Genomic DNA, 15017 nt, shown 5'->3' with positions numbered 1-15017 from the left:
TTATGGCACTTTAAATATGGCTTGGGAGGTCCTGCATAGTTTGTTCAATATGGTCTTGTTCCGCATTGCAGTTATCCTCGACACTTCAAACTTGTCTTTTTTCACGTGGTGTGACTCTCCCTCATCATCCGTTTGAGACTCCACGGTGTATACCTCGATCTCCTTTGAGTCAATGAGAATGGATTGAGGGTGCATCATATTAGCCTCCTGTATGTCTGGCGGTTTCTTCAATTCGTAATTGTAGGGGATTCCTATGTCAATCACATCTATCTGGAAACAGTTGTCTGGCTCGGTGAGATATTTCATTACTTTGAAAACATTAAAAGTGGCCTGCTCCTCACCCAGTCTCAGAGTCAATTGTCCTTGTTGCACATCTATGAGAGCTCTTGTAGTTGCCAAAAATGGTCGCCCCAATATGATAGGCACGTCCTTGTCTTCCTCCATGTCCAGAATTAAGAAGTCCGCTGGGAATATAAGTTTATCCACTTTGACCAATACATCTTCGATAATCCCTCGTGGATGTGTAAGTGATCGATCAACCAGCTGTAGAGTTACTGTAGTTGCTTTAGGCTCTCCCAATCCTAGTTTCCTGAAAATAGAGAGTGGCATCAAGTTAACACTCGCACCAAGATCACATAATGCTTTATTAAAATAAAAATCACCAATTGTGCAAGGAACAGTGAAACTCCCTGGATCTTTCAATTTTGGTGGAAGCTTTTTCTGAATTTTTGCGCTGCACTCTTTGGTTAGCATTACTGTTTCATGGTCCTCCAGCTTGCATTTATTTGATAATATGTCCTTCAGAAACTTTGCATAGCTGGGCATCTGGAATAGAGCATCGACCAACGGGATGTTGATGTGGAGCTTCTTAAAGATTTCCAAAAATTTCTTGTATTGTTGCTCCATTTTGTGGTTTTTCGACCTCTGTGGAAATGGAATTGGAGGTTCATATGGGTTGACTGTAACTGTTTCTTTATTCCCTGCTTTTTCTGAGCTTTCCTTTGCGGTAGATGTGTTTGGTTGTTCATCCGGCTCCACAGTTTCTTCTTCTACAGAAGGTGTATTCTCTTTGTTCTTGACTGGCCTTTTGACATGCATATCAGGTACCTACACTCCACTTCGAGTTGTGATAGCCTTGGCATGCTCTTTTGGGTTGATTTCCGTGTTACTTGGCAAATTTCCCTGTGCTCTTCCAGTCAAAGCGATGGCCATCTGTCCCATTTGAGTTTCCTAGTTTTTGATGGTAGCATTCTGGTTTTGCAGAGTGATTTCGGTTTTCTCCATGTACTAATTGGTCCTCTCCATGAATTTCCTGAACATGTCTTCCAATTGAGGATTTTTCTCTTGCTGTTGAAACTGACCCTGCGGCCTATTCTGATTCTGCTTGCTCCAAGAGAAATCAGGATGTTTCTTCCAATTGTTATTGTATGTTTCCCCATATTGATTATTCTGTCGGCGTTGCCCCCATTGTGCAAAATCTGTCTGCTCAACTCCTTGCATTAAAATTGGACACTCTGCTGTTTTATGCTCAGCTCCACATTCTTCACAGCTAAACTTCTTATTTTGTGTTGTTTGTGATATGCTTTCTACCTTGTGAAACAACGAGTCAATCTTCGCAGATATGGCTGAATAAGTATCGACCTCATAAACACCCAGAGGTTTCATCTGAGTTGCCCGCTCAGATGCCCACATCGCTGAAGTAGTTGCCATTCTTTCAAATAATTCTAGTGCTCCATCGATTGTTCGTGTAGAAATTGAGCCATCTGATGATGAGTCCACCATGCTTTTGAAGTACAGTAGTAACCTTATATAAAAGAATCGGATTTGGGTCTTTTTGTCGAACCCATGTTGAGGGCACTTCCGGAGCATATTCTTGAATCTGTTCCAGGCTTCGTCAAATGATTCGGATTCTCCCTGGCTGAAAATGGATATTTCGTGTCTTATTTTAGCTATCTTGGCTGGTGAGAAGTACTTCATGCAGAATTTGTGAGCCAGGTCGTTCCAAGTAGTGATGCTTGCAATAGGAAGCGAATCCAACCATTCAAGTGCCTTTTCCCGCAAGGTGTGTGGAAAAAGCCTTAGCCTAATAGCATCGTCCGAGATTCCTTGATATCTGAAGTGTTGACACATATCCAAGAATCGAGATATGTGTGTATGTGGATTTTCTTCGGCTCTGCCATAAAATTGATGTCCATTTTGGAATAGCTGTATCACATTCGTCTTCAATTGAAAATTGGGGTGCCCAAACGGTGGATACACAATACTGGACTGGCTTTGAATCACTTGAGGAGTCAAGAAGTCACCCAAAATCTCATTTCCTTCGTTCACTGCCTCTCATTCATTGGTTGGGATAATATGATTGTTTAGTTCGTTAGCCATTTACAATTTTGCTTCTCGGTTCTCTCTTTGTAGTCGATAAAAAGTGCATTCAATTTCAGGACCGGCCGGAATCAATTCTCCTCCAGTCGATCTTAGCATGCAAATTTAAGAGAAAAATAAGAGTAGTACTTAGATACTAAAAAGATAGATCGAATAATAAAAACAAAACAAAGACAAAAAAAAAAAAAAAAAAAAACTAAAAAAGAAACTAAAATTAAATTTCAAATTAGTGCCTAGAAAAATAAAATTAAACTGAACTCAATCCCTGGCAACGGCGCCAAAAACTTGTTCGCGAAATTATTTCTTTCGATTTAAAACTACCGCAAGTGTACGGTTCGTTAACAAGTAATAAAGTGGATTAAATGAGTCCGAATATCGTCCCACAGAGATTGATTAGTTTAATTTTATCTATCGTCGCCTTAACCGAAACAATAGAAATTCTTGATATTTTTGCTAACTAAATTATGATTTAATAACCTACTTATAAATATGAAGCCTAAATTAACTAGATTAAATGCGTGATTATAACTCAATGCAAGTTTTATAAAAATATGATAATGAAATGCGTACTAGGATTTCGAATCCCCATATATCAATCCTCTTTAATCCGAATTTTACAAAATTGACAACACGATTCAATTATGAAGACCAATATTCCTAATTTGTTTAACAATCTCTCTCGAGTAGAATTAAACCTATTTTCACATGCGATCCGACTATATTTCTATGAGGGATGAGAACATATAAAAATGCATTAAAAATTTATGAATACTTAAAGATCACGTAAAGCATAGCGGTATATTTCTATCCCCTATCGAACATTACGATAATTAACATAATGTCTAACTTATTTTCCATCTCTCGAGGGTAAAACAAGCTACAAAGCTCATACAACTATTGCGCACATAATTGTAGAGAAAATAAAATCCATGCCAATCATTCAATAATTAAAAACATGTTTTAACGTCAAATTAATAAAATTCAAGATTAAGGGTTCATAATATAAGGTTCATCGCAAATCCTAGCACATGAAAATCTAACCTAACATAATGGGAAATAAAGAGAAAAACAATAATTAAAACCAAGGAAGAACATCACCCAATTGATTTTTGAAGTGAAATCTTGAATTTTGAAGTGGATTGCCTTGTTTTTGCCTTGTTCTTCCTCTCCAAACCCTCCAAAATTGTGTATAATCCCCTCCAATTCTGTAAAAGTGGCGTCCCCTCATTCTGGTCGAGTTTTAGTTTATATAGAACCCTAAAAATCTCCTTTCCATAAGAGTTTCGGCGAAATAAGGAAACTGCTGAATCGGCCCCGAATCTTGTTCTATGCGACCGCATAGTACATTTCTATGCTGTCGTATAGAGTAAAAAAATTTGAGAAAAAGTTCTCGGGAGGCTTCTATGCGACCGCATAGAATTTATACTATGCGACCGCATAGTTATACAATTCTTTTCGCTGGACAGCTTTTAGTATTTTGGTCATAACTTTCTCTCCTGATCTCCGATTAAAGTAATTCAAAGTGAATTGTGAAGAAATCTCAATGATATAAACTTTTGATAGAAATAGGCTTCCTCAAATTCTGATGTTTACTATGTCAAAAATGAATCTCAAGTAGAGATTAAAAATCACAAGCATAGCTTTTTCGCTTGAAAGTTGATACTTGATAATACTTCGATCATATTTCACCTCTTGACTCCTTTCCTTATCTGATTAACCTCTAACACTCTTGAATCTTCATTCCATTTCCCGTTTCATCTATGAATTATTTGTAACTTGGTCCCCGAACTATCACTTTGCTCCATTTTAATCTTTTTTCGGCTCTTTTCTTCTGAATTTCACCATGTTTATCGGTGTTCCCTACAATTCACAAATATAACGAGATTAAGTCACAATTCAATCATTTTGCTCATTATTAAGTCATGTTTGTGACCTAAATAAGTGTGCAAAAACATACTTATCAATAGATACCAGCGAAGTGCCGGACCCACCACCAAGGCAAACTTGACATGTTTTGACTGTTATAATTTTATAAAAATTTTGGCAAAGTTCCCTCTGAAAAATGGACTAAAACTACCTGAAAATAAAATCAAATATCCCGAACATGTACATATCATTTGAAATAGGGTACACCGGCCCCTCAAAATATCAACTATACAAATACAACACTGGCAATTCGACTTTTGCAACAATTTCTAAACCACAGTACCCAAAATGCATAATATATATACAAAACATAGCAAGCCCAACACATGGAACTAATTTATGACCAAAAGAGGTGTCTATCCCAAAATATGAACTCTTAAACTGAAAAAATAGTTCATACAATGTTTGACAATCTATGGCTCAACTTGATAGATCAACTGGCCTAGTAGTGTTCAATTCAGCTATTATCTGATAAGAGAAATAGTGATAAAAATGTGAGCCTATAACTCAGTGAGTGGATATTTGCAAAAATATAATTTTCCTTTCATAAAATCTTTCTTAAAACCGACATATACTATAAAATTTCTTTTCACAGACATAAACTCAATATTTATTCTTTAAATTGAATAGGTTGAGTTCTGTAGCTTAAAATCTGATGATACAATCAAAACTAAAATATACTGTAATCATAAACATCTTTATTCTGTATACTGCATTTTTTAAATCTAATAAGCTATGTGATACTGAAACATCACACCAAAAATGTACCTGGAATAATCATACTCGTGAATCGATTAATCTCGATATACATAGCAACGTTATTCAATTCTATAATTCTGAAATTCTGTAATTCTGGTCGTACGAGCGCAGAGCTATAAAATGGTCATACACTATGGAAACACATTCACAATAGTGCAGAGCGGGTAAAATCACTATACTGATCATACGCTGTGGAAACACATTCACACCAGCGCAGAGTGGGTAAAATAACCATATGAAGTCATACACTGTGGAAACACATTCACATCAGTGCAGACGAGGGTAAAATCACTTGGGTACTTTCTGGTGGTTTTAAAATAACTTTGAATATACTGAAATAATATGTCAATGAAAGAATTTAACTGAACTGAATTTAACTTTTAAAAACATTTGATAATGAAATTCGTTTTATTCTGAAAAATCATGCTATCAACTCAACTTATAAAATACGTAACTTCAAAATTAAATAAATACTTATTTCTAAAAAAATAAGCTTATCTACTCACATAATACAAGTTGAACCTAAGATGGTCGATAGGCTCTTCCAATCTCCTCGTCACCACCTGGAATATATAACAAGATGACTAATCAACCACTATTAAATTAAGAAACTTTAAGATCTACTTCTATAATACTTAACTAAAATTGGTCGATGCTCAAATGAATTTTTCAAATATTCTTTTGATCAATTGGAGCTAATCCCACTTTCTAATCCCTTTTCTAATAATTAATTCATCGACAAAACCTTCTTCCCAAGTTTAAAACTAATTTTAGTCTCCAATCTAGTGAAACTAGTAACCACAATTCCACCCATTTAATATACATTTGTTCCATAAAATCAACTCCCAAGTGAAATATTCCATTTCTATAATCATTCCCACAAATAATTAATCAAAATCCCAAAATTGAATTCTAGGGTTTCCCAAAAAAAAAAATTGACATCTCCTTACCTTAATATAGATAGAAATTCAAGAATCAATAACTTGAGCTCCAAGTAGTATTCCTCTCAAAAAAATCTGAAAATTTCGAGCCAAAATAAAACCCCTAGAATTTCAACATAATTCATACTTTATCACTTGAAAAAAATGGAAAAATTCAACTCAAGCTTGAAGAAATTAGCCTTACCTCTTTTCCTCTTCTTCCCCTTTTTTTTCCCCTTCCTTCTTTCCCTTTTTCTTCCCTTTTCCCCTACTTTTTCTCTCTTTTTGGGTCCAGCTTGCTGCCCGTCTCTTACTCTGTGTGTGTGTGATTTGGAGTGAAAAATGGGTCAAATGTTGAATATAAATTCCACTTATTCAAAAATTGCAAGGAAAGTCCTCCAACTCCATTTTTATATCACATTTAATCCTAAATTTCCAAAAATATATAAGTAAAATCCAAACTTTGAAATGTATCCAATTTAACCTTCATATTTTGTCAATTGCAAAATAAATCCAAATGAAATGATTTGGTCAATCAAGTCCCAATAAAAATGATTTATTTCATACAAGTCCTCATTTGACTTGACTTTGAAAATTCCACTATTGAGTTTGACTAGATAAAAATGTGGGATGTAACAGTTCCCCTGACTGAACCCATGCAGTTTCTTCTTCCAAGTCGATACTGATGAGTCGAAGATTGACAAGATCAATAACGATGAATAGGGGTTTGCAGAGGTAAGATAGGCCTTCATAGTCATGACCCCCACTCTTGACTCTGATTTGCAAATCATGCTTCTTGCTACAGACAATGGCTGCTTGTATTTCAGTTTCACTATATGGCGCAATGATGAACCATCTGGGATTTTGTTGTGCAGATTACAAGAGATGTGAATATGACGAGGAATCTGGAGTGTGTAGGGACTTGAAAGATTTAATGTAGCCTGTAGAAGTATGTAGGGACATGCAGTTAATAAACTCTTCATGATTTGCACCGCAGATTATCAATGAAATTGAAAGCCAAAGCAGGAGAATCAGGGTTAATATATTCCATCTCTTTCACAACTGTGTTGAATCTCAGCTTCCAAAATTTTGACCTTCTCTTTGTTAATAGTGACAATATTTACCTAGAATCCAATTAAGCTCTGTCACTTTCTACTTCTCAATTAAAAAATCTGAATGTTTAGTTATTTTAATGAATATTTTCTACCTCACACATGGGGACTGAATAGTATTCAGGCAAATAACTTATAATTAACATCTTTACTGTATTTTACAGCTTTATCACGTCTGCTCATCAAAACATGATTTGCTTTCTCATCGAAAAGATAAACTGCTTATCTCAACTAAAAGATTACCTGCTTACTTCCCGCTGTGGATAGAGTTCCCCATGGATGACAACAAAAGAGTGTCGTCTCAACCTCCCCTCCTTCTGCCTTGCGAAGTTTTTTGGGAGGCGAGACAGAAATCTCTAGTTTTAATTTGACATAGATTTAAATGTATAAAAATAAAATAAAAGATAAGATTCAGGTCGGAGTTACGGTGGGGACCATGCTTGTCATCCCCGGCCCAACTCCATGACAGGATAGAGTGCGTCGGGATACTTAGCCATCCCTATGCATTAGGAAACTCAATTCTCGAGCTGTTTGTTACTCTATATGCTTGACGTATATAAAGACTACTTTCCGATTCACTTGTTGAGGTGCCTCTACTCATGGCTTGTGCAATACTAAGATTGGACACCACCCTTTTGGCCAGGAGAAAGGGGAAATGGTCCTATGGGTTCAAGAAGTGTTTCTTGTAAGATATTGAAAATAAATCCTCCTACTAACTTATCAATGAAGAATCTGATATGCTCAAGATATTTATGTCATTGAATTTAACTAAAATTCCATTGATAATCAATAAAAATAACGTTTTAGTAATGTTCTTCAAATATTGATCCAAACACTCCTTGGATTCGAAGTTTCATTTCTCTATTTTCATTGCTCGAGGGTAAAAATGTGTACATTTTGACGGTCTTTTTATGCATTCTAACTCTAAGAAAATTGAAGATTGAAAAGTAACTCCAAAATCCGAATGAGCACTTAAAGTGATCATTCAAACGAGGACCCTGAGGGTAATTTCCCTAGTCGAGTAAGTTGTACAGCATTCTCAATATAAGTACAAGCAAAATGTCCACATCAACTTGAATCTTTTGCCAATTTATTGAGTTTGCACTGAAAGATTTCTTGATCCATATAATTGATGGGGTCTAGTTTTTGGTACACAGCATAGATACTTATATCGGTATTCAATTGCATGTAGCGTCTCATAAATAATTGAAGCTGGGTTTTGAAACAACTGAAATTTAGGTCCAAGTGGAATGCCTAAAAGGCCTCACTTCTCATAAACATCTAATCATAGAAGTCGATGTAAAACCAATTATTTGTGGCCCATGTAATATTAAAGAATTAATTAAAGGTGGTTAATATTACTAAAATCCTATTGGCCCAATTGAGAAGTGGTAGTTTTATAATTGTCTATTTTGATGGAAAGTGGAGAGTTTTATGGAATATAGGAGACTGCCTCACTCTGCCTATAAATGTGAATGAAACCTATCAATTAATTCATTGAATAAAAGAGAGGAAAAGTGAGAGAACGATTTCTTTAATTTAACAGTTTATTATTTTGCAGATCTAAAATTCTCAATTATTGCCATAGATCAAGGTATGTTTCTTGATCAATTAAATTCATATGTGAAAATCATGAATTCTAAAGATCTTGGTATTAGGGTTTAATGTCTTATATGTGGTATCAGAGCCCAAATTGTAAAATTCTTGATTTTCCTTTAAAGATACTGTTTCCGTATGGGATCTTTAACCTTCTTTATAGATCTGTGGGTTAAGATCTGAAATTAGAATGATGGTTCCACTGACGAATATTTTCTGACCACAAAATTATGTTTAACTGTAATCAATGGCCATGGATAATTATTAGTGGATAGTTTCATGAATTGGTTCCCAATGAATTTAAAACTCGTTTAATCTATAATGGTATTGACAAAGACCCTGCATTTACTGCTGATGATGACTGGTCATAGGTTTTATTGTTATTTATGGGTTGAAATCTGTAAACATAAAGTCAAATTTTTTTTATATTGCAATAGTGCGATTTCTCATTTACTCTCCGTCAAATTACTGATGAAATACCATGTTGTGTCTGTTAAATTATGATTTGTTTAAGAGAAGTCCAATCTTTGATTTTGCCATCATGAGCCGTCACTGCATTTTTCTTGGTTGAAGCATTTTTTTTTTCAATTTCCAATTACTCTGTGGGGGCCAAATTGACCAATAATATATGATAAATAAATGGATTTTCAGTTCTACATGTGAATGAATAACTAATTGTAATTATTAGTGCTGCCTTGACTGCAAACTTATGTTCTATTTATTACTAAAGCATGTTAATAGTCAATTAATGGGTAATTTATTGATAATTGACTATTCTGCTCACCAAGAAATGCATCTTTAATATAAGTAGAATTTTACCGCCTTGCTTATTTGTGTTGGAACTTGGAACGTGCCTAGTCTATTTATGTCAATAATGAATAAACAAGAAAATGACTAAAAGCATTAAGTGATAAATGTTTTATTTATGTAATTAATGTTTGATTAATGTTGTTTGTTAGTCACCAAAGTGGCCAAACATTATGGTATTTTGAACACTAAATTACATAATTTATTTATCAATTACTCTTGATAGTTTGATGCTTGTAAATGAAAATGACTTTATTATTGGTGTCAAGAGTATATTGACGTTCAAAGATTATAAAATTATTATGGATCGCCCAAAGGTTGATCGGGTGATTTTATGAATCTTGAACATGATTGTGTTTAAATGATTTACTTGGTCGGATGTGTTTTGTATATCCAAAGATATTAGACATGTTTGATTAGAGTATGTTTAATTACCAATTAAGTGAAATTAAATTAGCATCATTATATTTATTGATGATGGTATAACGTAATATCACCCAAAGGAGAATTACGCTATACATTTATTGTTATCTGAATCTGAAATTAAAACTCAAAGTATTAATGTTAGAGCATTTTATATTTTGCAGTATCTATTCCCGTTTCTCTGCATTCGCATGCTTCATCTGTACCACTGTTCAATGGGCTCAATTTCTCTAACTGGTGTGAACAAGTTCAGTTCAAGTTGAGAAACCTGCTGATTTTACTGATGAGAGAAGTGCTGATGAAAGATCTATCCATAAAGCTTGGGAAAGGTCAAACAGATTAAGCTTAATATTTATGTGGATGACCTTAGCAAAGAATATCAAGTCTACTATCCCTAAAACTGAGAATGCTAATGAATATATAAAGTTTGTGAAAGAACGTTATCAAACAGCTGACAAATCACTTGCTGGCACACTGATGGGTACCTTAACCACCATGAAATTTGATGGTTCTTGTACCATGCATGAGCATGTTACTGAAATGAGTAACATTGCAGCAAGACTTAAGACTCTTGGGATGGCTGTGGATGAGAATTTTCTGGTACAATTTATCATCAACTCTTTGCCTCCCGAGTACGGTCCATTCCGTATGAACTATAATACCTTAAAGGATAAATGGAATGTGAATGAATTGCATAGTATGTTCGTGCAAGAGGAGACAAGGCTTAAGAATCAAGTAACTCATTATGTTCATCTCGTAAGTTATCAAGGAGTTGGAAAGAAATATAAGAAAAGATCTGGAAAGGGCATTAAGCAAGGACCACTAAAGATAAATGAGTCTTCTGCCCAAATCCACAATAAGGAACACAAGAAGGATACGTGCCATTTCTTTCGCAAACCTGGGCACCATAAAAAGGACTACCTGAAACGTAAGGCATGGTTCGAAAGTAAAGGTAAGATTATTTCTTATGTATGTTTCGAATCTAATTTGGCAGAAGTTCCTTATAATACTTGGTGGATTGATTCCGGATGTACCACTCATGTTACTAATACGATGCAGGGATTCCTTTCAACCCAGACCATAAATCCAAATGAAAAGTTTGTCCTCATGGGATATCGAGTCAAAGCTCCAGTTGAAGCCATTGGAACTTTGATTTTAGATACTAGACTTCGTTTAGATTTATTTCAGACTCTATATGTACCTTCTATTTCTCGTAATTTAGTTTCCTTATCAAAACTTGATTCTGTTGGATATTTCTTTGATGGTGAAAATGGATGTTTAAATTTGTTTAAACAAAATCATCTTATTAGTTCCGTTATTCTTTGTGATGGCTTATATAAATTAAAGCTTGATAACCTCTTTGCCGAGACTCTTTTGACCTTGCATCAAAATATTGGTACTAAACGTGGTTTACTGAATGAACGATCTGCTAACTTGTGGCATAAACGTTTGGGTCACATATCCAAAGAAAGGATAGAAAGATTAGTAAAGAATGAAATCCTTCCTGACTTGGATTTTAGTGATATTGAAACTTGTGTGGATTGTATTAAGGGTAAACAAACCAAACACACAAAGAAAGAAGCCACAAGAAGCACACAGCTTCTTGAGATAATACATAACGATATATGTGGACCTTTTGATGTTTCATCATTTGGTGGGAAAAAGTAATTTATCACATTTATCGATGATTTTTCACGTTATGGTTATGTCTATCTACTACATGAAAAGTCTCAAGCTGTAAATGTTTTAGAGATTTTTGTCAATGAAGTTGAACGACAATTAGATAGAAAGGTGAAAATTATTAGATCTGATAGAGGTGGTGAATATTATGGAAAGTATGATGAAACTGGACAACACCCAGGTCCATTTGCTAAATTTCTTAAAAGACATGGCATATGTTCTCAATATACTATGCCAGGCACAACACAACAAAATGGTGTGGCTGAAAGGCGTAATCGTACTCTAATAGAAATGGTTAGGTGTATGTTAAGCAATTCTTCTTTACCCATATATTTGTGGATGTTTGCATTAAAGACTACTATATATCTACAAAATAGGGTTCCTAGTAAGGCAATTCCAAATACTCCTTTTGAACTATGGACGGGAAGGAAACCCAGTTTAAGACACCTGCATATTTGGGGTTGCCCAGCAGAAGCAAGAATTTATAATCCACATGAAAAGAAATTGGACTCAAGATCAATCAGTGGATTTTTCATTGGTTATCCAGAAAAATCAAAAGGATATAGATTTTATTGTCCTAACCATAGTACTAGAATTGTTGAAACTGGAAATGCTACGTTCATTGAGAATGGTGAAGTTAGTGGGAGTTTTGAACCACGAAATGTGGAAATACAAGAAGTTAGAGTTCAAATTTCTCTACCCTTAACTTCTTCTAATGTTGTTGTTCCTCAAATTGTTGAACGACATGAAAATTTACTTGAACAATAAATAAATGATCAAACACCTCACAATGAAGTTACCACCGATGAACCTGCATTAAATGAACCACAAGAAATAACATTAAGAAGGTCACAAAGACAACGTAGACCTGCTATTTCTAATGATTACGTGGTTTACCTGCAAGAGTCTGAATTTGACTTGGAAATTGTTGATGATGATCCAGTTTCATTTTCACAAGCCATTGAGAGCGCTAATTCTAATAAGTGGTTAGATGCTATGAAAGATGAGTTGAAATCTATGGAACATAATGAAGTCTGAGATCTCGTTGAATTACCAAAATCATGTAAAAGAGTTGGGTGTAAATGAGTCTTTAAGACCAAGCGCGACTCTAATGATAATATCGAACGACATAAAGTTAAACTTGTAGCCAAAGGTTTTACTCAGGAAAATGGCATTGATTATAAGGAGACATTTTCCCCAGTCTCTAAGAAAGACTCACTCAGAATTATAATGGCTTTAGTAGCTCATTATGACTTAGAACTACATCAAATGGATGTGAAAACCGCCTTTCTAAATGAAAATTTAGATGAAGAAGTTTATATGGATCAACCTGAAGGTTTTTCAGTTAAAGGAAAGGAACACATGGTATGTAAGTTAAAGAAATCAATATATGGACTTAAACAGGCTTCCTGTCAATGGTATCTTAAGTTCAACGATACCATTACTTCATTTGGATTTAAGGAAAACGTCGTTGATCGATGTATATATCTGAAGGTCAGTAGGGGCAAGTTTATATTTCTGATTCTGTATGTTGATGATATCTTGCTAGCTACTAATGATTTTGGTCTATTATACGAGATTAAGAAATTTCTTTCTAAAAATCTTGAAATGAAAGACATGGGAGAGGCAACCTATGTGATTGGAATTGACATATTCCGTGATAGGTCACAAGGGTTGTCTCAGAAAGTATGCATCAATAAAGTTTTAGAGAGATTCAATATGAAAAATTGTTCAGCGAGTATTGTTCCAATTCAGAAAGGAGACAAATTTAGTCTCATGCAATGTCTTAAAAACGAATTGGAACGCAAACAAATGACAGCTATTCCTTATGCATATCTTGTTGGGAGCTTAATGTATGCTCAGACTTGCACCAGACTAGACATCGGTTTTGCTGTTAGAATGCTGGGCAGGTATCAAAGTAACATGGGACTTGATCATTGGAAAGCTGCAAAGAAAGTATTGAGATACTTGCAAGGAACGAAAGATCACATGCTCACTTATATGAGATCTGATAACTTCGACGTCATTGGATATTCAGATTCGGACTTTGCTGGATGTGTGGATACTAGAAAGTCCACATTTGGCTATTTTTTCCTCTTAGCTGGAGGGGCTATATCATGGAAAAGTGCGAAGCGGTCAATCATTGTTGCATCTACTATGGAAGCCGAGTTTGTGGCATGCTTTGAGGCCACAGTTCAAGGAAAATGGCTGCGGAACTTTATTTTAGGACTTGGGATCGTCGACAGTATAGCCAAGCTGCTGAAACCTTATTGTGATCATTCTGCAGCAGTCTTCTTTTCAAAGAACGACAAGTATTCTAAAGGTGCTAAGCACATGGAATTGAATTACTTTGCCGTTAAAGAAGAAGTTCAAAAAACAAAGGGTGTCAATCGAGCATATTAGCACCAATCTTATGATTACAGATCCATTAACAAAAGGATTGCCACCAAAGACATTCAATGAACATGTCGAAAGGATGGGCATTATTGAAAATTATCATTAACATTATTATGCAATTTATGAGGCTTATGTATTGACATTTTGGGCTCATTTATGTATTGTTTTTGACAAAATATTATTCCTGTCATAACTGTTGGTACATGTACGTGAATGAATTATGCGAATGCTGACAGGGATAGTCCTTTCGAAGACATTATTGTAATGCAATTATCGAACTTCTCATTATGTGTCATGGGACTAATACTGTAGTACATGGAAGGAATTATGCTTATATGATGGTGTAAAACCGCCATGACTCTTATTAGTCTTTACTTAAGGATGATATATTAAGTGATCAATGTGTGATGGATTTTAGCTAATGGTATGCACATTATGTTATATACCACATAACAAAACAATATTACACGGGCCAAGTGGGAGAATGTAAAACCAATTATTTGTGGCCCATGTAATATTAAAGAATTAATTAAAGGTGGTTAAAATTACTAAAATCCTATTGGCCCAATTGAGAAGTGGTAGTTTTATAATTGTCTACTTTGATGGAAATTGGAGAGTTTTATAGCACATAGGAGACTGCCTCTCTCTGCCTATAAATGTGAATGAAACCTATCAATTAATTCATTCAATAAAAGAGAGGAAAAGTGAGAGAACGATTTCTTTAATTTAACAGTTTATTATTTTGCAGATCTAAAATTCTCAATTATTGCCATAGATCAAGGTATGTTTCTTGATCAATTAAATTCATATGTGAAAATCATGAATTCTAAAGATCTTGGTATTAGGGTTTAATGTCTTACAGTCGATGCTCATGATAAAGCGACACTGAAAAGAACGAGGTTGGATTGGAGAACTTGGTCATTAAAAAATAATCGACACAATCCTAAGGCTCTTACCACGATGAAGACCAACATGAAATAGGAAAGCGCTCAATTGATGTTATATGTGATATGAAATA

The 15017-nt window shown here is 34.8% G+C and overlaps 1 protein-coding gene and 1 long non-coding RNA gene across 2 annotated transcripts; both read right to left on the bottom strand.

The window, feature by feature from the left end:
* Window positions 1-1098, bottom strand: LOC111370040. Its single transcript, XM_022991753.1, has 2 exons — window positions 740-1098; window positions 1-589 (listed from the first exon to the last, which is right to left on the bottom strand). The coding sequence occupies exons 1-2, from the start codon at window positions 1096-1098 to the stop codon at window positions 1-3; spliced, it is 948 nt and encodes a 315-aa protein (XP_022847521.1).
* Window positions 1099-4201: 3103 nt separating this feature from the next.
* LOC111370465 lies at window positions 4202-6318 on the bottom strand. The gene is made up of 4 exons (XR_002698415.1): window positions 6190-6318; window positions 6015-6080; window positions 5571-5627; window positions 4202-4239 (listed from the first exon to the last, which is right to left on the bottom strand). It is a non-coding gene; the product is annotated as an uncharacterized LOC111370465 (long non-coding RNA).
* Window positions 6319-15017: the final 8699 nt, after the last annotated feature.

The sequence above is a fragment of the Olea europaea genome, chromosome 21 (genome assembly GCF_002742605.1).
Source record: "Olea europaea var. sylvestris chromosome 21, O_europaea_v1, whole genome shotgun sequence".
In the NCBI taxonomy this organism is placed as follows: domain Eukaryota; kingdom Viridiplantae; phylum Streptophyta; class Magnoliopsida; order Lamiales; family Oleaceae; genus Olea; species Olea europaea.
Note: the sequence above shows the minus strand (reverse complement) of the source record. Positions and strands in the feature narration are given on the sequence as shown.